The sequence below is a fragment of the Stegostoma tigrinum genome, chromosome 10 (assembly GCF_030684315.1).
Source record: "Stegostoma tigrinum isolate sSteTig4 chromosome 10, sSteTig4.hap1, whole genome shotgun sequence".
Classification (NCBI taxonomy): domain Eukaryota; kingdom Metazoa; phylum Chordata; class Chondrichthyes; order Orectolobiformes; family Stegostomatidae; genus Stegostoma; species Stegostoma tigrinum.
The window spans coordinates 31161158-31188958 of record NC_081363.1 but is presented as its reverse complement, the minus strand read 5'-3'; the positions used below and the strand labels follow the sequence as shown (position 1 = coordinate 31188958).

The following is a 27801-nucleotide window of genomic DNA, read 5'->3' as shown; positions in this document are numbered from 1 at the left end:
CCTCTAGGACTTCTGGTTCCAGCCCTATATATTATAATTTCTGACACTATCAGACAAGAGAACTCCTGACCAAGCTATCACTAACAGAGCTTCTACTTTAATGTTAAAAGGCTGCAGGGTAGCCAGTAACAGTGGTGATATATTCTCCACTACTCTTTGGGTGGTAATCTAGAAAATGTTGCCTTCTAAAAAATCTTGGCCCATAATTCAATTAGCCCTGCCATTTGCATTTCGACTACCTTGCTTGTTTCATACATCCTGGAGCAAAAACATTTTATGATATTATATGCTTAACTGGTTACAATGTGTTCTATAAATTTCATGCATCTTTTTCTTTTAACAGCAATACCTATCTGTCCCCTTTAAATGTATGCAACATTTTATGGAATTGTTTCAGTGGCGGGAATCCAGGAGAAAGCGCGAGGGCAGCCTGGGAAGGTAAGCTTTTCAATTATAAGAGTCTGTTTGAGTATACAATGGAGTAAATTTACTGGTACAGCAAACACTGCGAAACCAAAAAAGAAAACTAATTCATTTTAAATAATTAACTAAGTAGAGACGGCAGGCCAGATGATGTGCTGTAGCTGTATGATGTGGGAGCTAGCTGATCCCATTGAGAATGGCAGTGACCACATCAGCAGCAAGTGTTGGCTGCTTGAGGAGCTCCAGCTCAAAATTGATGAGCTGGAATCCAAACTCCAAACACTGCGGCACATCTGGGAGGGGGAGAAATACCTGGATACTGTGTTCCAGGAGGCAGTCACACCTGGTAGTTTAACTAATGTTAATTCGAACGACGGGCAGGGACAGCAATATGTGACAGCGAGTGAGGCAGGTAGCAGGACCCTGCAGACAGGAACACAGGAGCTGCAGACCTTGACAGTGCCCCACAGGTATGAGGCACTTGCTCTCTGCAGGGATGAGGAACAGGGCAGCAGGAAGGATGAGTCAAATGACCATAGCACCATGGCCCAGGGGGCCATTCAAGAGGGGGGAGCAAAAAGACAAATTGTAGTTGTAGGGGATTCCATCCTTGGGGGGATAGACAGTGTCCTTTGGGAGCAGGATAGAGAACCCTACATGGTGTGCTGCCTGCCCGGTGCCAGGGAGCGAGACCTCTCTGACTGGCTTGAGAGGATACTAGAGAGGGAGGGGGAGGATACAGTTGCTGTGGTCCACATAAGTACCAACAATGTGAGCAGGACTAGGAAGAAAGACTTGTTTCAGGATTATGAAAAACTAGGAGCAAAGTTAAAACAACAGGTCTTCAAGGGTCATAATCTCTGGACTGCTGCCTGAGCCACATGCAAATTGGCATAGGGAGGCGAGGATCTGGGAAGTAAATACATGGCTAAAAGAGTGGTGTTGGAAAGAGGGTTTCCTTTTCATGGGGCACTGGCATCAGTTCTGGGACAGGAGGGATCTATACCGTTGGGATGGGGTCCACCTGAACAAGGCCGGGTCCAGTGTTCTGGTGAAAGGGGTAAATAGGGTGGTTAATAGGACTTTTAGTAAGTAGGGAGGAAGGGAGAAGTTGTGTGTAGAGGGAGAATAGCAATTAATATAAGGCAAGCAGCAGATTAGCAGGTGATGAGAAAGCTTCAACTCCATTGAAAATAAGCAAAAACGTTAAAGGGAAGGAGAACTCAAGAGTTGTCAGTAACGGAAGTAATAGGACCCAAAAACTGACATAAGGGCACTTTATCTGAATGCTCAGAGCTTTTGAAACAAGGTGGATGAATTGATGGTGCAAATCATAGCAAATGGGTATGATCTAGTGGCCATTACAGAGACATGTTACAGGATGGTCATGACTGGGAGTTAAAAATCCAAGGGTATGAGACTGTTCGGAAGGACAAACAGGAAGGTAAGGGAGGTGGTGTTCCTCTGATTTCAGGGCAGTGATTTCAGGATGATATCAGGGCAGTAGTGAGAGATGATATAGGTTCTACTGAACAAAATGTTCAGTACTTACATATTTATAGAAACGTGGAAATTAGAAATAGCAGGGAGAAGAACTCACTGATAGGTGTGGTCTATAGGCCACCAAATAATGACATCGTGGTGGGGCGGGCAATAAACATAGAAATAGCTAATGCATGTAAAAATGGTACAGCAATTATCATGGGGGATTTTAATCTACATATTGATTGGCCAAACCAGATCCCTCATGGCAGCCTTGAGGAGGGGTTCATAGAATACATCCGTGATAATTTCCTTGAATAATATGTAATGGAACCTACGTGGGGACAAGCTATCCTCGATCTAGTCCTGTGTAATGAGACAGGAATAATTAACGATCTGACAGTTAGGGATCCTCTCGGAAGGAGCGATCTCAGTATGGTTGAATTTAAAATACAGATGGAGCGTGAGAAGGTTAAATCCAACACCTACGTCCTGTGCTTAAGCAAAGGAGACTATGAAGGAATGAGGGAGGAGTTAGCTAAGGTAGAATGGGAGCAAAAACTTTATGGTGGGTCAGTTGAGGAACAGTGGACGACTTTCAAAATAATATTTCACGGTGCTTAGCGGAAGTATATTCCAGTGATAAGGAAGAACTGTACAAAAAGAGATAGTTAGCCATGGATGTCTAAGGAAATAAAGACAAGCATCAGTTGAAAAAAGACACATACAAAAAAGCAAGGAATTGTGGGAAACTAGCAGACTAGGAACTCTTCAAAGGCCAACAGAAAGCCACAAAAAAAGTTATCAAGAAAAGTAAGATAGATTATGAGGGTAAACGAGCTCAGAATATAAAAACAGGCAGCAAAAGTTTCTATAAATACGTAAATCGTAAGGGAGTGGTGAAGGTAAACATTTATCCTTTAGAGGATGTGAAGGCCAATTTAATAACTAGGAATGAGGAAATAGCGGAGGCATTAAACAGGCATTTTGTGTCGGTCTTCACAGTGGAAGACAAATAATATGCCGAAAACTAATAGCAAGAAGGTTATAGCAGGTCAGGACCTCGAGACTATCGTTATCACTAAGGAGGCAGTGCTGGGCAAGCTAATGGGGCTCAAGGTAGACATGTCTCCGGGCCCTAATGAAATGCATCCCAGGGTACTAAAAGAGGTGATGGGGGAAATAGCAAATGCACCAGAAATTATTTACCAGAATTCACTGGACTCTGGGGTGGTTCCCGCAGATTGGAAAACAGCCAATGTGATGCCACTGTTTAAAAAAGGAAGTAGACAAAAAGCCGGTAACTAACTATAGGCCAGTTAGCTTAACTTCAGTAGTGGGGAAAATGCTTGAATCTATCATTAAGGAAGAAATAGCAAGGCATCTGGATATAAATTGTCCCATTGGGAACACCCAACATGGGTTCATGAAGGGTAGGTCATGCTAAACGAATGTGGTGGAATTCTTTGAGGACATTACTTGCATTGTGGACAATGGGGAACCTGTGGATGTGGTGTGTTTGGATTTCCAGAGGGCAGCTAAAAAGGTGCCACACGAAAGGCTGCTACATAAGATAAAGTTGTACGGTATTAAAGGTAATGTATTGGCATGGAGAGAGGATTGGTTAACCAGTAGAAAGCAAAGAGTAGGGGTAAATGGTTGTTTTTTTCTGATTGGCGTTCAGTGGCTAGTGGTGTGCCTCAGGGATCAGTGTTGGGACCACAATTATTTACAATTTACATCGATGATTTGGAGTTGGGGACTAAGTGTGGTCTGTCAAAATTTGCAGATGACACTAAGATGAGTGGTAGAGCAAAGTGTGCAGAAGACACTGAAAGTTTGCAGACGGATATAGATAGTCTAAGTGAGTGGGGAAAGGTCTGGCAGATGGAGTACAATGTTAATAAGTGTGAGGTCATCCATTTTGGTAGGAACAACAGCAAAATGGACTATGTTTTACATGATAAAAAATTGCAGTACGCTGCTGTGCGAAGGGACTTGGGTGTCCTTGTGCATGAATCACTAAAAGTAGGATTGCAGGTGCAGCAGGTGATTAAAAAGGTAAATGGAACTTTGTCTGCCATTGCTCGAGGGGTGGAGATTAAAAACAGGGAGGCTATGCTGCAACTGTATAGTGTCCTAGTGAGGCCACACCTGGAGTATTGAGAGCAGTTTTGGTCTCCTTACTTGAGAAGAGATATACTCGCACTGGAGGGGGTGCAGAGGAGATTCACTCAGTTGATTCCAGAGTTGAGAGGTTTGGATTATGAGGAGAGACTGAGTAGACTGTGCTTATACTCACGGGAATTCAGAAGAATGAGGGGAGATCTTATAGAAACATATAAGATTATGAAGGGAATAGATAAAGTGGAGGCAGGGAGGTTGTTTCCACTAGCAGGTGAAACTAGGACTAGAGGGCATTGCCTCAAAATAAAGGGAAGCAGATGTAGGACTGAGGTCAGGAGGAACTTCTTCACCCAAAGGGTTGTGAATCTGTGGAATTCCCTGCCCAGTGAAGTGGTTGAAGCTACCTCACTGAATGTTTTTACGGCAAGGCTGGATAACTTTTTGAACAGTAAAGGAATTAAGGGTTATGGTGAGTGGGAGGGTAAGTGGAGCTGAGTCTCAAAGATCAGCCATGATCTTATTAAATGGCAAAACAGCCTTGAGGGGCCAGATGGCCTACTCCTGCTCCTAGTTCTTATGTTCTTATGTCACAGGCCTCTGAATCAAGAAGATAATGGCCTCTGGTTCATCACTTCCTTTCATGTCAGTTGCTTCTTTTGCACTAAATAACATCAATCCCCATCTCTCAAAAATCTGTTGATATATTTTGCAAGGCTTTTATCTCTAAAACTAGGCTATGTGCTTTTAAAATTCATCCATTGTTTACTTATTGTGTATATTTCATAGCTATTTGAACAAACCATGTCATTTATATCATTTAAGTGATTAGATCTTAAGAAATGTTACAGGAGACATTTTTGAAATGGTTCAGAGACATAAGAACTACCGATGCTGGAGTCAGAGATAACACAGTGTGGAGCTGGAGGAGCACAGCAGGCCAGGCAGCATCAGAGGAGTCGGAAAGTTGACATTTTGGGTCAGGAACGACCCAGCCCGAAACATCAACTTTCGTGCACCTCCGATTCTACCTGGCGTGGTGTGTTCCTCCAATTCCACACTGTGTTATCTCTGACTCCAGCATCGGTTTCTCTGAGTGAGTTATAACCCCACTGCGATGCCTCTTCCAGGGAAGCCTACCTTGAAGAAGTTATCCTCCTCCCTCCGGAAAGATTGCTCATTTCTGAAGAAGGGTCCCGACCCAAAACGTCAACTTTCCTGATACTCTGATGCTGCCTGGCCTGCTCTGTTCCTCCTGCTCCACACTGCATTATTTTTGAAATGGTTGTTGAGTTCTTGTTTAAGCTCTGATGAAGAGTCATCCAGGCTCTAAACATTAGCTCAGAGATAATGGGAACTGCAGATGCTGGAGAATCCGAGATAACAAAGTGTGGGGCTGGATGAACACAGCAAGCCAAGCAGCATCTCAGGAGCACAAAAGCTGATGTTTCGGGCCTAGACCCTTCATCAGAAAAGCTGTTGTTGAGGGTGAGGACGAGTTTGGCTAGGCGGATGAGGGTGTCAGTGGAGGCGGGCTGGTCGGGCCTGCGGGCTAAACATTAGCTTGTTCTCGCTCCATGGATGCTGCCTGACCCGCTGTGACCGCCAGCATTTTTTGTTCTCCATCTCTAGAATCATTTGAGTCAGTTTGTAATGAAATAGAAACTTTTTCCAGTTGACAAAAATCCGAGCCACATTGCTCATAAATAATGCTGAACTAACAATTTACAAGTGATGGAACAACAAAGAAGTTGGTCAACCTCGTAGATGAGAAAAAGTGTAATTTATGGAAATGTGATACACATTATATTTATTATGTATGCTCCAATGGTGTTTTGAAGGAACTTCTTAAAGCACAAGACCAGCCAGATAATCTATAAATCATTCAACTATGAGAACTATTTTTATAGAGTACTAACCTACAGGATTGAAAGATGTCAATACTCAATTTAAAAGTTGCAAAACAATACCCTAAAAATCAAATAGCTTCAAAAACTCCCAGTTTCATTTGGTTCTCTGGAGATATGATTCGATTTTTGTATATTTATAATGGTCTCATTGGCATTTTTGTTCCTCTTGAAGTGTAATAAAATGTTCCATCTCATAAGTTGGACCATAACTATAGTTTAAGGTTCTAAGTTTACTTCTCTAGTTGAAGACCCCAAAGATGTGATTTCCAGGCCATACCAGGCATTTTATTTTAACTTCTTAAAATCTGAGCCTTGTATTTCTCACATTCTTGTATTTATGCATCATAGTAACATCAATTTTACAGTAATGCTTTCTCATGTTAAGATTAGTAATGCATTATACCTAATTCTGTTATCAATATTGATCTAACTTAGAGATCTAGGAAGCAGAAGTAAATCCACTAAGCCCTTGAGTCTGTTACACCATTTGATTAGATCACATTTGATTTGTACCTCACCTCCACTGACCTGTTTGATTCATGTCCATTAATAACTTCACCAAAACAAAATCTGTCAATCTTCACCCAGAAAATTTCAATTGCCCCAACCTAAATAAATTCTGAGGAGCATTAATTTCTCCTGCTCTTTGTATGAAAATGTATTTCATTATTTCATTCAGACATGAATAAGTTTTAATTTTAAGATTGTGCCCCATTATGCTGCAACAACTATTACCAAAGAATGTTGATCTAAGTTGAAAACTGAAATGCAGTACCTTAATATAATGTAAGAAAGATGACTTATTATAAGTTTGAAGAGGAAATAATAATAGAATTAATAAAATTCCAATTAAAGATGAAAACCTAATTTGGAAACTGACAGCCATTGCCTGACAGTGGCTTTTAAAATTTTAATTCTCTAGCTGCATCGTCTAAGCTTCACAATTCACTATTCATTTATGGGTTAGAAGTCCTACTGGTAAGGTTCCCATCACAGACAAACTAAATTTCCATTTTGAAATGTACATCTTCTTGAAAACACATGCTAGCAGCCCAGCCATTCGTTATCTCCCATAGCTTCACGAATTTCTGCTGGCCTCTTCACTCAAAGCCAAGCATTAGACTTGCACAGTCAGCTAATTTTACTCCACACTAGAAATTCGCAATAACATTCAATTATGGTAGATCATGAAATGAAAAGTTTGTGAAAGTTATAACTACTGAATTGAATTCAAGCACTTACAAACATTATTGCAGTTAAGGTTCAATTGTACTCAATTTCTGTTGTTATATGGTTGCTATCTTTGGAACACTAAGAAGATTATTCTTCTAATTATATACTATCTCCAAACCTTGTGTGTTTAGTTACGGAACATCACATACAGACAACCTAGTTTCTATTTTTACATGTCTAATGCAGTTAAAATATTAATGGCATAAAACTGTGGCGACACAATTTGATTCCTGTGTTGAATTTTTAGTTATATATTCTTCAAATGCCAAGCCCACTTACAGAATGAAACATATTTATTCCTAACAGTGAAAGAGTGATTTCCATTCTTTATTTCATTATTCAATTAGGCTGCACAATAAAAATCAAAACCTCTGCTCCCAATAAATTAGAACTGTTCCTTTGTGTTAGAGAGTTATTTTTAGTAAAGGGGCTAGCCAATATTAATCTTTTATCCATTAACCCTTTAAAGATGAAGCTTTTCAAAGAATGGAAATTCATTGCTTCTGCTTTGAATAAAACACAACAGAAATAATAATAATAATTATAATAATAATAATAATACTATATCCCACTGGGTTTCAGAAACACTACAATAACATTTTGCTCGAAGATTTATCATTTTGAAATGTCAGCAGGACTGCAGAAAAACTACTGCAGTAGTCAGTGGTCCAAGGAGTCCAAGATTTACTAATAAGAGGATACATTACCCTAAGAAAAATACAGTGTAGTATTATACATTCAGTGAGATTTAATCATTTAGCTGCAACAGCCTGTTCATTTTACTAAGGCTCTCACCTCACAATTAGAAGGCTCTGGTTTGAAGACACAAAACCGCAGAACATTTTGAGGTAGGCATTGAATCCAGGGCATTTTGCTAGTATTGTGGAATATTGTTTTCACAGGCCAAAATTATTGCACATTAAGTTTTCTCTTCCCTCTAAAGATCTATCAGTTTGACACCAATTGTGGGGAAATTGATGCAGGCTGTAATATGGGATAAGATAAACATATTTAGAGAAGTTAATAATAAGTCAATGACAAATTTGATTGAGTTCTCTGATGAGATGACACAGGCAGTGGATGTGGTTCAGGATGTGCATGTTACAGGTTTCACTTTCAGAAAGTATTTGATACAAAGCCACGGGGCAAGTTGAATAGCAAATTAGAAATGTCTGGGATTGATGTGGTCTTGGCAGCATGGATTAGAAGCTGGAAAAGAGGGTAGGTAGAAATGGGCATTTCTAAATTGGAGTCGAGTTGGAAGTGGTGCTCCCTATGGATTTGTGTTGGGACCTATGCTTTCTCTGACTTATATAAATAATTTGAAGATGGGTGTTCAGGACAAAATCTCTAAATTTATAGATGATACTAAGCTAGGGAGAATAGTGAATTGTGGAGATGATGCTAAGTGACAAAGAGACATTCACAAGTTGGCCAAATTGGAAGACACTTGGCAAATTGATATTAATGCAGAGGAATGTGAGGTAATACATTTTGGTAGAGCAAATACAGACAGACATTACAGGCTCAATGATACAAATTTGAGGGTGCAGGAGCAGAGATCTGTGTGCATGTTTCCCTGAAGGTAGCCAGGCAAGTTGAAACAGTTATTAAGAAGGCCTACAGGATCCTTGGTTTTATAAATAGCGGCAGAGAGTATAAAAGGAAGTGATACTACATCTCTACAAATCACTGGTCAGACCACATTTAAACTAGTGTGTTCAGTTTTTGGCATGCTATTTAAGGAAGGATGTTAAAGCCCTGAACAGAGTTCAAAGGAAATTTACAAGAATGATACCAGGAATGAAGGATTTTATATACAACTGAAGATGAGAGAGATTGGGCTTGTTCTCCTTGGAGCAGAGAAGATTAAGAAGTTACCTTATTGAGGTGTTCAAAATTATGAACAATATTACCAGGGCAAAGAATATTCTCTTTCAACTAGTCAGTATGTCAGTAACTAGGGATTACAACTTCAAAGTTGTCAGCAAGAGAGCTTCACGTGAGATGCAGAGTAACTACTTTAGTCAGAAAGTTGTTAGGATTTGGAATGCATTACCCGAAAGAGTGGTGGAGCCGTTTCATAGGAAGTTTCAAGAGAGAGGTGAAATATATTTGAAAGGGATGAAGTTACAGGGTAATGAAGGTAGAGCTGGAGAATTGGACTGGCTGGGTAGCTCTTTCAGGAGCAGGTACAGACACAATGGGTTGAATATCCTCAATCTGAGCTGTAAAATTCCATGATTCTATCTCCCTTCCTTCAAAACAAGTTTCTTTGCACCTCTGGTTATGCCTCCATGGTGTCAGCTATGGTTCAGCGAGTATAAACCTTTCGTCCCAGTCAGAATGTTGTGTGGTGAGGTCACACAAAAGAGAATGGAACACAAAATCTGGACTGAGTATTGAATATTACTGCTGTGGGAGGCAAAACATTGTAGATTAAATGTTAAACTGAGGCCGATGTATGTCCACTATTCAGGCATCATTCACAATTTTATCATTTTGTGACAGTTTTCTCTGCCTCCTTCATTTGACCCAACATAAAAATCAGAGGATGACTATTGAATATCAAGGGTTACACATAATTTCTATGGCTCATGACTTTGGTCCAGCCCATGCACCCATGTGCAATAGGTTTACAATGTTGCCAGAAGGAACACCATAAAGCACGCCATCACTGTCCTTCAGGGACAGTTTCATTATTTGGACAAATCTGGAAAAGCCCTTCAGCTCATGTCAAGATTTCGAATAGTATGCTACATGATACAGAAGTGGCCATTATGTGGGTATACACTGATGCTACACATGTTGAGTGGCAAGTTTAGAAGCAAGAGTACAGTGAAAAGGAGGAAGTGCAGCAGGAAGTAGAATAACAGGAACAGGAAGGGTGATCACACAGGAGACAGCCACATTCTTCCCACAGTCTACATAACAAAATTATGACAGTGATACCCAGTATCCTCAGGCCCACTTTCCCAGTCAGTGTCACATAGTCTGTACTTTTCACTGGGACTATTGCATTGTCTTCTTTCTGGAAGCACCAAACTTTAAAAAAAAACAGCACATTCCTATCTAACTTAATAAACTGACATGTTACATAATGCAAACAAAATTAAACTAATCATCCTGGCACATTCCCTTACAGTCTGGCTTTGATGTGCCTTTGCCTATTCTGGTGCTTTCCCAGTAGCTTCAGCAAAGGTGGTGGGAGGCTGTCGATTTTCAGCTGAGGAATGTGGATGGGCTTTCAGATAATCTCAAACCACTCAGGGGCTAGATACTACGAACTTTGCTTCGTCTTCATTCATATGGGTTGGTTGATAGGTAACAGCAAGGACAGGGGTGGGGGCAGAAGCAAGCAGGTACATGTTCCAGTATGCCACTGCCACTTCCCCAGGGATACATTATCAATTAGAAAACAGATTGACATCTTGATGCGATGTCCTGGAAACCCTAGTTGTATCCATGATAAAATTCTGAATGTGCAATGCAGAAACCCTACCTTCCATTGCAGCACCAAAACCTTTAATAGAGGTGACTTGCAGCTCAGTAAAAGTTGTTGGTGCTGTAATGGGGTAGATATTGGATGTTGCATCTTGGTGGGTTGCACATGAACTCTGATGGACATAAACATCTGCTCTGGAAAGGAAAGGATGAGTTGTAAGCTCTGCATAAAGCTGCATGCCAAATTATTGCTGGACTCCTCCTAGCTGCTTGAAATTGAGTGCAGGTTTTCTGGCGGACTTTCCCAGTGCTCTAAACATTTTATTGTGTACACCAAGCCACCTTACACTGTAACAAAAACAAAGTGCTGGAGAAATGCAGGATGTCTAGCAGCATAGGCTGAGTGAAAGAAACAGAATTAACACTTTGTGTCCAAAGACTCTTGTTCAGAAATCCAAGAGCTTCTGAAGAGTCACTGCATTCAAAATATTAATTCCGTTTTTCTCTTTCCACAACTGCTGTCAGACCTACTCTGTTTCTCCAGAATTTTGAATTGATTTCAGATCTCCTCCATCTACAATATTTTGCTTTTATTTAAGCACATTCTTCTGTAACCTGGTTCATTAGAGTCCACATCTGACTCCTGTTTAAAGCAAGTCCAATATAAACATGCCCTCCATCAATCTGCATTCTCTGTTCCCTGCCTTGGCTCTTGTGCCACTGCCAAGCATTATATAATCTAGCCTCTAAAATATGTACAGTAAATTTAATCTTCCTTTAACTGAAAGGTTCAAATTATTAGGTATTTGAAAAGAAAAAGGAACAAAGATTGGATTGTGGTACGGGAGGAGGAAAAAGTGCTTCAAACATCTGCAGCTTGTGGCGAGAAGACACAGTGTGATGAGGAGGAAATGGGAAGGCAGAAGGATGGTTACATGTGGAAATACACTCATCATCAATCCCTCCAACAGCATCAGTGACCACAGTCTTAATGATGCATCTTCTTACAGTGGCCACTATGTCTCCTCCATTGGAATTAAAACATGTAGGTCCATTTGTCCTTCAGTACTTTCCTGTCACTCCCTGTTATGCTTCACTCCCTGCAGCAAGACAGAGGAAGGAATGGCAGTTGAGTCTGCAATATATTTGAGTGATTTGGCTGTTACAGTTAAATAGCTGCCTGTAAGTGCAAGAGCTTAGGTGCAGTGTGTGTGACAATATCACACTTGTGAGGGTGATGTAAAGCATATGAACTCAAAAGGTCAGGTATTGATTGATAGTTATTCTTGGTAAGTCAGTGATGAGGTGCAGTGAAATAAGCAGTACTGGAATAGGCTCACAATTCAGTTGGCAGCATGTGCCATTTGCTTGTTTGCCTTGACAATCTGAGTAAGGTTGTTAAACGTTTTCTTGGAGCTAAACTCTGCTGCTATTCTTCTCACTACCAGGGCTTTCACCTAGACAGTCTTCTGCATCATCAGGTATTGGAATGTCCTAATGTCTCTGCACAGCACCAGGACATCCAGTTAATTGTCAGAAATTCTTGGTGCTTGATATGTCACATCTTCAGTCATTCCTTACATCATCACAGAACAGAATCACTTCTCAAAAGATTCCACCATTCTTGTTAAGCCTTTCCTTCAAGAGGTCAAGAACATATTTTAGTGATGCCAACCACTCCCAATAATGGGCCTCTGTTGATGCATGCAGTCAATGACTTCGATGCAACAGACAACACAAATGTAGTATTCTGCTGTATTAAAGTGAATGTGTGTAGGCTAAGAACATAACCACAATCACGAGTAAACCATTTGGCCTCTTGAGACTGCTTCACTGTTCAATGTGACCATAGTTGATCTTCTACCTCAGCTGAACTTCCATCCCCCCCCCCCCCACCTGCTCTAAGTCTGTGTGTCCAGAGAGATCAAACAGCTGTCTCTCACAATCTTCAATATGTTCAACAATGATTGTTGCAGCCACAAGCTTCTAGGGTAAAAAATTCTGAATATTCCTAACCTCCAAGTGAAGAAATTCCTTCTTGTCTTTGTCATAAAATGATTATTCCTTAAATAGGGGATGAGCCACTGTTTACGGAATCCGCAACAGGGGACACAAGGTTTTGTTGTATATCCTCTCACTCCACTTTAGAATTTTTTAATGTTTCAATGAGATCACCTCTCAATCTTCTAAACTACAGACAGTTTACTCAGACATGCATCAGAGAACAACCCTCTTATCCCAATTGACAATCTGTTAAACCTTCACTGTACTGCCTCCAAGGCATGTATTTCCCTCCTTTGGTATGGACCTGTACACAGTATTACAGTTTTGGCCTCACCAAATTCCTAAAAAGCTGTGCTAGATTTCTTTATTCTAGTACTTCAGTCACATTTCAGTACGTCAGTTATTTTCCTTCCTCATCTCTGATCTAATCTTGTAGCCACACTATGTATACAGCTGGGTACGTTCAATTTCTGGTCAATGGTAACCAACACAATGTTGATAGTAGAGATCTTTGTACTTGGGAAACTGTAGGGTTTGGGCCCAAAATGTCAGCTTTCCTGCTCGGCCTGATGTGTTCATCCAGCCCTACAACTTGTTATCTCGCAAACCTGATTGAGTTTTAGGTGGTGATAAAGAAGATAGATGAAGGCAGAGCAGTAAACATTGTCACCATAATAATAAGGCCTTCAACAAGGTTCTGCGTAGTATAATGATTAGTAAGGTTAGATCATATGGGATCCAAGGAGAGCTCGTCAACTGGATACAAAGCTGGCTTGACCGTACGAGACAGAAGTTGGTGGTAGAGGGTTGTGCTCAGACTGGAGGCCTGTGACCCATGGCATGGTGCAGGTGTAGGGGCCACTGCTGTTTGTCATTTATATAAATGATTCAGATGGAAATATAGGAAGCACGGTTAGTAAGGACATTGATAAGGTGAACAGCCAAGATCCTTCCCCAAGGTAGGGCAATCCAAAACCAGAGGACATAGATTTAGGATGAGAGGGAAAAGATTTAAAAAGGACCTGGAGTGGCAATTTTTTCCACACAGATGGTGGTGCACATATGGCAAAAACTTCCAAAGGAAGTGGTAGAGGGGGGGCACAATTACAAATTTACAAGACATTTGTGAAATAACTCCAGAAAGGCCAGTATCTCGTCACTAAATCATCCTTTATTTACACATTCATTATACTTGACAGTGGTCCAGCTTCCTCAGAGCCAGCTCTCAGAGTGGACAGGGTGTCTGACGAGAGATGATGGGAACTGCAGATGTAAGAGAATCCGATATAACAAAGTGTGGAGCTGGATGAACACAGCAGGCCAAGCAGCATCTTAGGAGCAGAAAAGCTGATGTTTCGGGCCTAGACACTTCATCAGAAAATGGGGAGGGGAAGAGGGTTCTGAAATAAATAGGGAGAGAAGCGAAGGTGGACTGAAGGTGAATAGAGGAGAAGATAGGTGGAGAGGAGTGTATAGGTGGGGAGGTAGGGAGGGGATATGTCAGTCCGGGGAGGACGGACAGGTCAAGGGGGCGGGATGAGGTTAGTAGGTGGGAAATGGAGGTGCAGCTTGAGGTGGGAGGAGGGGATAGGTGAGAGGAAGAACAGGTTAGGGAGGCGGGAACGAGTTATGATGTTCACCTGGCTGACCTTGTCACATTCACTATAATTTGGACAGCTACAAGGATAAGAAAGGTTTTGAGGAATATGGGGAAAACGCAGGCAAATGGGAGTAGTTCAGTTTAGGAAACCTGATCAGCATGGATGAGTTAGGTTGAAGTGTCTGTTTTTGAGCTGTGTGGCTCTATGACTCTGTTCCGTGATGATAATGCCATTGAATGTCAAAGGGTGATGGTTAGATTTTCTCCTGTTGCATATGGTCATGTCTGGACACTCGTGTGATTCAAAGTTTTTTTAAAAATTCACTCATGGGATGTGGGTGTCACGGCCTGTACCAGCATTTATTGCCCATTTTTAATTGCCCTTGAGAAGATAGCATTGAGACTGCTTGAATTGTACATGGCCTGCAACAGTTCAAGAAGGCAGCTCACAATCACCTTCTCAAGGGTAATTAGGGATGGGGAATAATTGCTGGCCCAGTCAGATGCCTGTATCTCAGGAGTGAATGAAAGAAAAATTTCGAACCAATGACCATCTCCAAAAAGGTGCAATCTAGTTATCTCCACTTGATATACAATAGCATTATCGGTGCAGAATTCTTCACTATTAAATGTGGACAGCATGGTGGCTCAGTGATTAACACTGTTGCTTCACAGCGCCAAGAATGCAGATTCAATTCCATCCTCGGATGACGGTCTACGTGGGAGTTTTTAATATTCTTCCTGTGTCTGCATGGGTTTCCTCCAACAGTCCAAAGATGTGCAGGTTAGGTGGATTGGCCGTGCTAATTTGCTCATCATATTCAGGAATGTGTAGATTTGGTGGGTTACAGGGGAATGGCTCTGGGTGGGATACTCTGAGGATCAGTGTGTTCTTGCTGAGCTGAAGGGCCTGTCTCCACGCTGTAGGGATTCTATGATCTACAATTACTTGTCACTTATCAACTCAAACCCAGTTCTTGTTCAGGTCTTGCTGCATTTGAATATGGACTACTTCAGTGTCTGAGGAGTCACGAATGGTGCTGAACATTGTGCAATCATCAATGAATATCCCCACTTTATGTTAGAGGGAAGGTCATTGATGAAGCAGCTGAAAATGGTTTGGCCTAGGGCACTATCCTGAGGAAAACGTGCACAGATATCCTGAAGTTGAAGTGATTGACCTTCAACAACCACAACCATCTTTCTTTCTGCCAGCTATGAATCCAACCAGCAAAGAGTTTCCTTCCCCACTTACAAATTCCCCTTGACTCCAGTTTTGCAGGGGGCTCCTTGATACCACACACAGTCAAATGTTGCCGCAATGTCACTTGAAGGGCAGTCACTCTCCCCTCAGCTCCGGCATTCAGTCCTTGTTCATTTTTCTGACCAAATCTACAATGAGGTCAGAGCTAAACCAGCAGACTCAGTGTCAGTGAGCAGGTTATTCTTCTGTGAGCGCTGCTTGACAGTGCTGTCACCAACCTGTTAATCACTTTGCTGCTGATCAAGTTTTGACAATAGGGTTAATTGGCCAGGTTGGATTTGCCCAGCTTTGTGCGGCCTAGATACACTTTTTTCCACATTGTCAGGTAGATACCAGTGTTAAACGCGCTGGAATGAAATTTCACTATCAGATTAGTCACTGTTAGGAATCCAAAAGGAATGGTGACCAATAATATGAGATAACAAGGTGTAGAGCTGGATGAACACAGCAGGCCAAGCAGCACCAGAGGAGGAGGAAGGCTGAAGTTTCGGGTCTGAACCCTTCTTCAGATATGGGGGAGGAGTAGGGGATTCTGAAATAAATAGGATGGGGGGGAGGCAGATAGAAGATGGATAAAAGGAGCAGCTGGGTGGAGAGAAGACAGACAGATCAAAGATGCGGGGATGGAGCCTGTAGAAGTGAGTGTAGATGGGAAGTTACGTTGGGGGTAGGTCAGTCTAGGGAAGATGGACAGGTCAAGGAGGCAGGATGAGGCTGGTAGGTAGGAGGTGGAGTGGGGCTTGAGGTGGGAGGAGTGGATAGGTGGGAGGGAGGATGAACAGGTTAGGGAGGCGGGGACGAGCTGGGCTTGTTTAGGGATGCAGTCGGGGGAGGGGAAATTTTGAAGCTTGTGAAGTCCACCTACCTCGTGACCAATAATATGCTGGGTTGTAATGAAGTTTTCAGGACCTAACTACGCATTAGGGATGGGCAGAATCTCTGGACAGGGCCGGCCCAGAAGTTTGTGTGATATAGAGGAGGACATCTCTTCCTCATCTGAAGCCTCAGTTCTACCTCTCCAACAATTGTATCAACCCCTCCATTAACTTTACATTGTCAGGCTGGTTGTCCAATATCCAGTGACGTATGTGTCAGTTTCCACAAATGAAATAATGTTTTCAGTCCCCACCACAAACTCTGTATCATCACAACCGATTCTTTTTCCCTGACTTGATCAATAAACTGGATACTTCCAATCTTGGCATCCTATTATCTACCAGTGAAACTTTTAATCCCATATATTTTTTGTAACAAAGAGCAACTCTGTCGTGCCTCCATTCAAATGAAACTCTTACCTGTGCATTCATCACTTCTACACTCAGCTATCATGATACCCAAAACTCATGATCCTAAAAGTTAGGTGGCTGAAGGCTTTGGTGTGCTAACTAACGCCTTGTGATCCAGTCAATACAAGTGCATCAATCTGAGGGACATTAAAGAATGAACAGGACACAGATCTAAAATGTTCTCTGCACAATGAGTGGGTAGAGGTTTTTAATCATTGGTCATCATTCTCTGCAATCAGGAAACATCAGCTTACTGAATCCCACTCAGGCCCTATCACACCTGTTTTTGCTGATATACACGAATACAAAGTCTCTTTAGGTCTTCAATTTAAAATTCAACACCTTGTGCTAAAATCCTTTCTTAGTTTCACCTCTCCATACCACTTCTGCTCCTCAATCCGCTCCAGAATACATAATTCCTCAGCCTTTTTGCACACCCCTCCATTGCTCCATCATTAGCAACCATGTGTTCAACCTTCTTTCCTATGTTCTGCAGTTCCAAAAACTTCTTCCTCCTACTTTAAGACTCGCATATAAAAACCCACATTTCGACCAAGTTTTTAATCATCTTTCCAAATATTGTAATACTTAGCATCCCTTATTTGACCAGATTTTCAGTGCTGTAATAAATGTGGATTGAATCAGAAGCACTTACACTGATTAGAACACCCTTTAAGAATGGCAATCCTACAACGACATCTTAAAAATATTTCCTTCTTAGCAAAGATCAGGTAAAGAAAAGGAATGGAAACATGAGATCAAGCTAAAACTCAAAAGTAAAACTTTTTTTTTCTCAAAGAGCAAAAAGAAAGCTGGCAACTGACCTGGAAACAAAAACAGTCCAGAAAATTAGCAGAGGGTGTTTATATGGTCCTAGTAGAAATTTCATCTTTGGTGTCTTTGGATATACATGTGATAGAAACAAACTATAAATGGTACATGAAAGCAAAATTCATAAACCTTTCTTCTTCAATGTCAGTCATGTTGTTATAATTCCCTGAATACAAACAGTTATTGTTGAGAAAATGTGTGTAATTGCTAGCAGTTCAGGATAGCTGTGACAAGAAATCCACTACTCATTATACCAAAAATGTACCACATGGGAAATCAGTTAGCAATTACAAAACTATCTATCCAAAGTTATCCAAGTTCAAATTTGCACAAGGAACTTATAAGCTCACTCTATGTAGCAGCTGATTCACTAAGTAATCTAGGATGTTCTCAATTCAGGTCACAAAATATTAACAAAGCTTGAATAATTCATATAATCTTGGTTCAGGAGAGGCAGTGGCAATGTTGTAATCTCATTGAACTAGTAATCCAGAACGCAGGCTAATGTTGTAGAGATGAGTCTGAATCCCAACATGGCAGATGGTGAAATGTGAATTCAGTAAAAATCCAGAATAAGCAGCTAGTCCAAAGCCATCTTTTCAATGAGGCCTTTGAGGGATGAAAATCTGCAATCCTTACCTGGCCTGGCCTCCATGTGACTCCAGACCCACAGCAATTTGGTTGACTCTTAACTGTCCAGTGGTAAGTTTAGGGATAGGTCATAAATGATAGTGATACACATATCCCATGAACGAATAACATAAAAAAGAGAGAATAGATATATTCGTAGATACTATTTGAACTGACTGAAGCCAATTGGTTTATTTGATGCTACATTCAGTAGACTGACTTGCAAACAAAGAAATTTAGAAGTTAGGAACAGGAATAAGCTGTTCAGTCACTCATGCTTGCTCCACCAATCCATATGATAATGGCTGATCATCCAACTCAGTACCTGTTGCTACTTTTGCCACATCCCCTTTGATCTATTTAGCCCAAAGAATTTGATCTCCCTCCTTCTCAAAAACAATGTTTTGGCCTCTACTACATTCTGTGGCAGAGAATTCCACAGGCTCACCAATCCCTGTGATGACATTTCTTCTCATCTTGGTCCTAAATGCCTATGCAGGTTCCTCAGACTGTGACCTCTGGTTCTGGCCTTCGGGGTCATTGGGAACATCCTTCCTGCGTTTACCCTGTCTAGTCCTGTTGCAATCATTATTATCTGCTCAGACGAACATATAAGGGGAGGCACTGAGCCATTGTTTAATGCACGTTGTTGTTTATTATAACAGTAGGTGTGAATTGTTTCTAGTTTACATAGATATCATTTTTCTCAATAAATTTACAGGCATACAGTGGATTTTTAATTATGCAAATAAGATTCTTAGAAGCATTTTAATTACTATGCTGTTTTCCTTATTAGCTTTATAATGAAATGTCACAAATTGAATAAACTCAATAATATTTCAGAAACTGAATTTACATTACAGCACAAGTGCGCGGTTACCTTTTGTACTTAGATTCTGAATCAAGGGAGAATGTCCGACTGGAAAAAAGGATGGAGATAGAGAGTCAGTAAAACAAGTAAATATATTATTTATGTTAAAACATAATTTTGTCCACAGTTCTCCTTGTTACATTTAGTTTTCAATAGATTTACCAATAAATTTTCTTTCATTCTTTCTCAGAATGTTAGGTGGCTGGCTGGACAAAATTTGTTGCCCATGCCTATAACAAGAGCAAAGTACTGTGCATGAAGAAGAAATACAAACAAACAAATTCAACAAGTCTAGCAACATTTATAGGCAGGAACAGAGTTAATGCTTTGAATCCAAAATGGTGATTCTTCAGAGCTAAAGGGGGTTGGAAAACCACTGGGCTTTTCGGCTGTAAAAGTGGAGCGGGAGGAACAAGTGGGATGACAGTAGGTAAGGGAATCCAGAGCAAAAGGCAAGGGGAATGCTAGTGATAAGTACAGGAGTGATATACATGAAGGGTGGTTGTTAATTGTAGAAAATAGGTCAGCTCTGCCGAGAGTAAATCCTTGCAAACAAGTCACTGGGCAGGGTCCAGGATGTTAGGGTGCAGGAAGAGGGAATCATCAATCAGGAGGCAAATCACAATACAGTTAGAACAAAGAACAGAAGAAAAATACAGTATATGAACAGGCCCTTCGGCCCGCTAAGCCTGCACCGACATGCTGTCTGTCACAACAGGGACTGTATCCCTCTATTCCCATCCTATTCCTGCATTTGTCAAGATGCACTTTAAAACACACTATAGTACCTGCTTCCACTACCTCCCCCAGTAGCGAGTTCCAGGCGCCCACCAGCCTCTGTGTAAAAACTGTGCCTCGTACATCACCTTTAGACCTTGCCCCTCGCACCTTAAACCTATGGCCCCTAGTAACGGACTCATCCACCCTGGGAAAAAGCTTCTGACTGTCCACTCTGTCCGTGCCCTTCATAATCTTGTAGACCTCCATCAGGTCAACCCTCAACCTCCGTTGTTCCAGTGAGAACAACCCAAGTTTTTCCAACCTCATAGCTAATGCTCTTCATACCTGGCAATATCCTGGTAAATTTTTGCTGTACCCTCTCCAAAGTGACCACATCCATCTGGTAGTGTAGCGACTATAACTGAACACCATATTCCAAATGTGGCCTAACTAAGGTTCTATAAAGCTGCAACATTATCTGCCAATTTTTAAACTCAATGTGTCAGCCGATGAAGGCAAGCATGCCACATACCTTGTTGATGACCCTCTCCACCTGCGATGCCACTTACAGTGACCTGTGTACCTGTGCACCCAGATCCCTCGGCCTATCAGTACGCTTAAGAGTTCTGCCATTTATTGCATATTTTCCATCGCGATGAGACCTTCCAAATTGCATCACCCCACATTTTTCCTGATTAAACTCCATCTGCTATCTCTCTGTCCAAGTCACCAACCGATCTATAACACTAATCCCTGAGGAATGCCACTAGTCACAGCCCTCCATTCAGGAACACACTCTTCCACTGCCACCTTCTGTCTTCTTGGACCGAGCCTGCTTGTTATCCATCTTGCAAGTTCACCTCTGACCCCATATGACTTTACCTTCTGTATCAGCCTGCCATGAGGGACCTCGTCAAAGGCTTTACTGAAGTCCATATAAACAACATCCCCTGCCCTACCCTGATTGATCATCTTTGTTACTTCCTCAAAAAACTCAACCAAGTTAGCGAGACATGACGTCCCCTTCACCAAACCATGTTGCCCCTCGCTAATACACCCACTTATCTCCAAGTGGAAGTAAATCCTGTCTCAAAGAATCCTGTCCAGTAAGTTCCCTACCATTGACTGTAATTAGCTGGATTATCCTTGCCACTCTTCTTAAACAAAGGAAGAACATTGATTATTCTCCAATCCTCTGGGAGCGCCCCTGTAGCCGGTGAGGATACAAAGATCTCCCTCAAGGCCGCAGCAATTTCCTTCCTGGCCTCTCTCAGTATTCTGGGGTATATCCCATTAGGCCCTGGGGACTTGTCTACCTTAATGTTTTTCAAGACCCCCAATACCTCCTCCCTTGCGATCTCAACTTGACCCAAAATATCTACACACCTTTCCCCAGACTCATCATCCACCAAGTCCTTCTCTATGGTGAATACTGATGCAAAGTACTCATTTAATACCTCGACCACTTCCTCTGGCTCCACACATATATTCCCTTCCCTGTTCCCAAACTCTCGCTTTTTATATATGTATAAAAAGCCTTGGGATTTTCCTTAATCCTATTTGCCAATGACATTTCATGACCCCTTTTAGCCCTCCTGATTCCTTGCTTAAGTTTCTTCCGACTTTCCATGAATTCCAGCCTTTTTATAGGTGTTCCCAGCCTTCTAGCCTTGATAAATGCTTCCTTTTTCTTTTTGATTACACTCACAATATCTTGCGTTATCCAAAATTCCCTAAACTTGCCTTACTTATCCTTCATCCTTGCAGGAACATGCTGGTCCTGAGTTCCCAGCAGCTTACACTTGAAAGCCTCACATATACCATAAGTTGATTTGCCCTCAAACATCTGACTCCAATATCCATTCTTCAGTTCCTGCCCAATTTTGTTGTAATTAGCCTTCCCTCAATTTAGAACCTTCACCAGACAACTACACCAATTTTTATCTATCAGTACCTTAAAGCTTACTGAATTGTGATCATTGTTCCTGAACTGCTCTCCTACTGAGACGTCGACCATCCGACTGGGCTCATTCCCCAATACAACATCGAGTACAGCCCCTTTCCTAGCTGGACTACCTACATACTGTTTCAAGAAGCCCTCTTGGATGCTCCTTGCAAACTCTGCCCCAGCTGCGCCCCAAGTACTAAGTGAGCCCCAGTCAATATGTGGGAAGTTAAAATCACCCACGACAATAACCCTGTTACTTTTACATCTTGTAAAAATTTGCCTACATAACTGTTCTTCTATCTCTCGCTGGCTGTTGGAGACCTATAGTAAACCCAAACATTGTGATTGCACCATTCCTGTTCCTGAGGTCTACCCATATTGCCTCACTGTATGAGCCATCTGAGGTGTCCTCCTGCAGTACAGCTGTGATATTCTCCTTAACAAGTAGTGCTACTCCCCCACACCTTTTACAGCCCCCCTCTATCCTGCCTGAAACATCTGTATCTTGGAACATTAAGCTGCCAATCCTGTCCATCCCTTAACCAAGTCTCTGTTACAGCAACATCATAATTCCAAGTACTAATCCAAGCTCTACATTCACCTGCTTTATCTGTTACACTTACTGTGTTGAAACAGATTTACTTCAGCTCACCAGGCCCACTTTGATCAGCAACCACACCCTGCCTGCTCTTCCTCTGAGTTTTACTGGTTCATGGTCTGAAGTGTTGAACTTATCACCGAAACTAGAAGGCTGCTAAGTACATAAGCAGAAAAACTTGGCACTGTTCCTTCAGCTTCTATTGGCCTTCAATGGAGCACTACAGCAGGCCTAAGACTGAAATGACAGCAACATAAGGTGCTGAAATGGCAACAGACCAGAAGGTTAGGACGATTCTTGCAGACAGAGCAGAGGTGTTCCAAGAAGTGGTCACGCAATCAACTTTTGGTCTCACCCCTGTGCAGGACATGACATTGTGAAGAGCATATACAGAATTAAACTGAAAGTTGTACAACTAACTCCGGTTAACATTGAAAGTGTTTGGAACCTTGGAGAGTGAAAAAAATAAAGAAGCAAGTGTAATACCTTCTGTGATTGCACGGAAAGGTCCCATGGAGGGGTGGTGAAGGGGAGGTGGGAGAATAGAGGACTGCACCAGAATGTTACTGTGACAACACAGTCTCCCTGTGCAATACTAACAGGAGAGGGCTTGGTGGTGCATCTTGTGAAGGTGATGGAAATAGTGGAGGATAATCATTTGAATGTTAAGGTTTAGTGAGGTAGAACATAATGGCGGAGGGAGTGAGGAGATGGACTAAGCGAAGAAGTGTGGGAAATGGTTCTGACACTGTTGAAGGCTCTGTTAACCATGGTGAGGAAGGGAAAAGGACAAAAAGAATCCAGTCGAGCAAAAAGTAAGCCACAACCACATCTGCTCCGATGATGCCATCTTCCACAGCAGTGATCCCCATGTTCTCCTTCATCAATACATCACCTTGGTCTCATGAGAACTCTTCTGTCCTAGTGTTGCAGCAATGTTCCAATGATGCTCATGAACAGCACCTAATTCAATACTTGGGCATTTTGCAGCTTCAGGGCTTAACTCTGAGTTCAACAACTAAAGAACATAAATTTTATCCTCCATTTTGATTACTATCTTGTTTCCTTCTCCTGTACCACCACCCCTGAGTGTGCACATATATCCACACACACACACACACACACACACACACACACACACACAATACCAATTCTCCAAGTGTCTTAAGCACCTCTTGAAAGAACTGACCAATCTTCTGCAAATACCACCTGTTCTTCATTTATATTCTTCCTCTATCTACCATTAGTATGCCCCTTGCCTTTTATGCTGGACACCCTGTCCCACTCGTTCCTACTCTCCTCACTTCTCCCCACCCCACCCCAACACTTTCTTTTTACTTCATACGATCTGTTGGTTTTCTTATCATCCTGTTCTGAAGAAGTCATAATGGACTCAAATCATGAACTCGTTTTTCTCTCTGTACACATACTGCGGATAGCATTTTAGTTTTACTATCTTAATTGTGAAGTCATTCCTAATTATGAATAATAAGAGCATTTCCTACAATCTGCAGGAAGAAACTCACTTAAATCTGATCAGTAAAATCAAATAGATGTGTTCTATTGCAGGTGAGAAAACCATTTGGCTAATATCTATCAAGTTAAAATTGCAGCACATGGCCAATTATCTGTACATCTCATGTGATCATGATAGATAAGTACCTCTATCCACAGGTCACGAAGGTTGCTGATACTGAACAAATAATCACCTTCGATAGGTTGGTTTTCAAGTGCTTATACATCATGGAAAGTTGGGACATCAGGTATGAAACTCAATAGCCTATGAAAATGGACATCTAAATCACAGTTCAGGATTAACTAATATAAGTGTAAAACTATAAGAGCAGTGCCTAGACTTTTGGCAAGTTGGGTCAACTCTGGAGGTGTTTAAAAAGAGTGGGTGGAACTGATTTCAGGATTCTAGTTCCATTCTAGTTTCTGTCAATATTTGCCAACTCGGAGATATGTGGTGGATGTGAACCCATAGGCAAATTCAAACCACTCAATTTTGGTAAATTGATGGGTTTGTAGCCTCTTAGAGGTGTCAAAATCACCTGCTAGTCCTGTTCTTGAATCACCAACTAATTAAAAGGGTGTTCAACTTCCTGGGGCTTACTACTAACCAGAAACTGCTAAATCTCTGTAGTGCAGTGGTAGTAACCGTACCTCTGGATTGAAAGGCCTGGGCTTATGTCCCACTAGGGATGTATCATAGCAAATCTTAACAAGTTGATTAAAAATATCTGAAGCATGCTACATCAGCTCTTAAACGGGGGAAGGGGGGGGCTAGTGTAAACTACCCTGAGCCAGGAGATTAGGTTCAATTCCCGCATGCTTCACAGCTATGTAACTGCATCTCTAAATGGTTTGATTAAGATAATAACCAATCAGAAGCTGACCTAGATCAGCCATTTAAACATTGTGACTACAAGAGTTAGTCTGAGGGTAGGAATTCTGCAATAAAAACCAGAAGAGCTGCGGAGATGCTGTAAATCAGGAACAAAAAAAAAGTTGCTGGAAAAGCTCAGCAGGTCTGGCAGCATCTGTGAAGGAGAAAACAGAGTTAATGTTTGGGTCCGGGTTCTGAGGAAGGATAACCGGACCCGAAACATTGACTCTGTTTTCTCCTTCACAGATGCTGCCAGGAATTCTGCAATGGCTAACTCACCATTGGCCCTCTTACCTTCTCAAAGGGCAACCAATCATAGCTAGTCATCACATTAACATTAGATGCCCTTCTCCACTTCACAACTCTTAATCTTGTGCAGCTATATACATGGGCAATGCAAATAACTCAAAAGCAGCAGCAGTTCATTACAGGTCAACAGATACCAACCTGACCGAGCATTCTCTCCCTTCTGCCGCTGTGTAAACGTAATGACAGTGAGGATGTTAATAGTGGCAGGAGGAGTAATGATAATGCCAATGAATGTCAAGGGGTGATGGTCAGATTCTCCCCTGCTTGAGATGGTTACTATCTGACATTTGCTGGTGCAAACGTTGCTTGACACTTACTGGAGCACTGGTACCTGTACGGTGTGGGACAGCGAGCTGCAGTGGGAAGGTCTTCACCTATACCATCCTGGAGCAACACAAAGGACCCCCAGCAACTTCTTCTCAAGGTACTACAAAGATGAGTATCTAGAAGGCATTTGGCAAGATGCCAGATTAAAGTTTATTGCTGTTGTGGTCATTTGCCTTACACACACCACAGCAGGACTCAGGTTTGCAGGTTGATTTATGTTTATTCAAACAAACAAACAATCTCAGTCTTAGACTGGCTAAATAGATCTCTAATACACTGCGCTCCACCTCTGTGCCCCAAGTTTGTTTGATCTCAGTCTGACATCTGTCTGATATATACAGAAAATCATCAACATTTACATGTATACGTTATTGTACAAGTATGAAATGTAAATAAACAGAAATCTTCCATTTGCAGTTCTCCTATCCAATCTATGGGAAACTGTTTATACTCTCTAGTCTGTTCCTAAGGCTGATATAGACCTAAACGTTTGCAAGGTGCTTCCCTATTTATTTCTGATAATGTGGATCCTTAGTGTTCAACCTTCATGCCTGCCAAATGCGCTTCACAATATTAGTATGTAAGGTGTTGCCTTAGTTCTGTAGTAACAATTTTCTTTAAGTCTTATTTTATGAACTGTAGTGGGACCAAATAAGAGTTCAAGTTATAGGAGATAACAAATTAGCATGGATAGAGGATTAATGAACTAATAGGAAACACAGTGTAGGTATAAATGGGTCATTTTTAGGTTGGTGACATGTGACTTGTGGTGTGCTTGGGGTGGTGGGGGGAGGGGAATCAGTTTTGGGGTCTTGCGTGCCAAAGCAGTTTGCAGCATTTACTTCCAGTTCTGGAGGGTGTTGCTGTGCACGGACCTTAGAGGCCTTTGCAAATGAAAAGAAAATTTAGCAGGAAATAATTGGTCTCAATTATTTAAAATTTACACCAATGACTTATATGAAGGGAACAATTGCATGGTTGCTAAACTTGCTGATAAAACAAAGTTAGGTTGGAAAATAAGCTGTGAAAGAACGTAAGGAGTCTGCAAAAGGATACAGAGATAATGGGAACTGCAAATGCTGGAGAATCCAAGATAACAAAGTGTGGAGCTGGATGAACACAGCAGGACAAGCAGCGCAAAAGCTGACGTTTCGGGCCTAGACCCTAGATGATGAAGGGTCTAGGTCCGAAACGTCAGCTTTTGTGCTCCTGAGATGCTGCTTGGCCTGCTGTGTTCATCCAGCTCCACAATTTGTTATCTTGAAAAAGGATACAGATGGGTTAAACATGTGATCAAAGACTTGGTATTGGAGTGCAATGTGAGAAAATGTGAACTTGTCTACTTTGGCAGAAAAAGTAGAAAAGCAGACTACTATTTAAACGAAAAAAAAGACTGCCAAATTCTGCGATAACAGGGATCTGGGGACCTGGTGCATAAATCACAAAGTTAGTATGTAGGTAGGCAAGCAATTAGGAAAGTAATTAAAATGTCATCATTTAGTGCACACAGAATGAAACACAATGGAAGGTATATTTTGCTACAGTTTTAAAGAATGTTTATGAGACTGCATCTGCAGTTCTGTGTACAGTTTTGTTCTCCATATTTAAGCAAGGATATAAAAAGTTAGAAGCAGATCAGAGAGGGTTAATTCGACTGACTCAGAGCAGTAATCAAATGAGGAGAGGTTGGATAAGTTGAGTCTGTATCTACTGGAGTTTAAAAGAATGAGAGGTGATCTTATCGAAATAATAAAAATCTGAGCTGCCTTAATAGGATGGAGGCTGAAAGGATACTTCCATTTGTGTGACTGACATGGACTAGGGCATACAGTTTTAAATAGGGTGTGTGTGTGTGTGTGTGTGTGTGTGTGTGCGCGCGCGCACGTGCATGTGTGTTAGGGGACTGGTGGTGGTAAAGACAACCAGCTAATTTCTGCTCTTAATTTGCCTGTTCATGTTTTGGGCCTTGGACACCTTCCTGAAGAACACTTTTGACTGTGGTGATGTTCTAATGCTGATAATGATTTTCCACCAACAAGCACAACCATCTTCTTTAGTGACAGTAGGAATTGCTGACGCTGGAGTCTGCGATAACAAAGTGTGGAGCTGGAGGAACCCAGCAGGCCAGGCAGCATCAGAGGAACAAGAAAGCTGACATTTCGGGTTGGGACCCTTCTTCAGAAGAAGGGGCCAGACTCGAAACGTCAGCTTTCCTGCTCCTCTGATGCTGCCTGGCCTGCTGTGTTCCTCCAGCTCCACACCTTGCTATCTTCTTTAGTGTTATTTACCTCACTTGAAGCAGCAGAGATCAGATATTTTTTCCCCCTTACCACCCTCCTCAGAGCTCATCTTTCCATTTAGCTTTGAACCAAAACAAACATGGATACTTTACATTTGGTTCTTTCTTC

General features: G+C 41.7%; 1 protein-coding gene across 6 annotated transcripts in view; it reads right to left on the bottom strand.

The window, feature by feature from the left end:
• The window catches only part of rtn1a (reticulon 1a), a 192608-nt gene that overhangs the window by 111552 nt on the left and 53255 nt on the right, over positions 1–27801 (bottom strand). For 3 of the 6 annotated variants that reach the window (XM_048538010.1, XM_048538012.1, XM_048538014.2), the window contains exon 2: positions 19112–19150. The exons of the other annotated variants lie outside the window; for them this stretch is intronic. In XM_048538010.1, coding sequence (XP_048393967.1) covers positions 19112–19150 — 39 coding nt within the window. The remainder of the gene's footprint in view (positions 1–19111; positions 19151–27801) is intronic. 6 annotated transcript variants of the gene reach the window in all.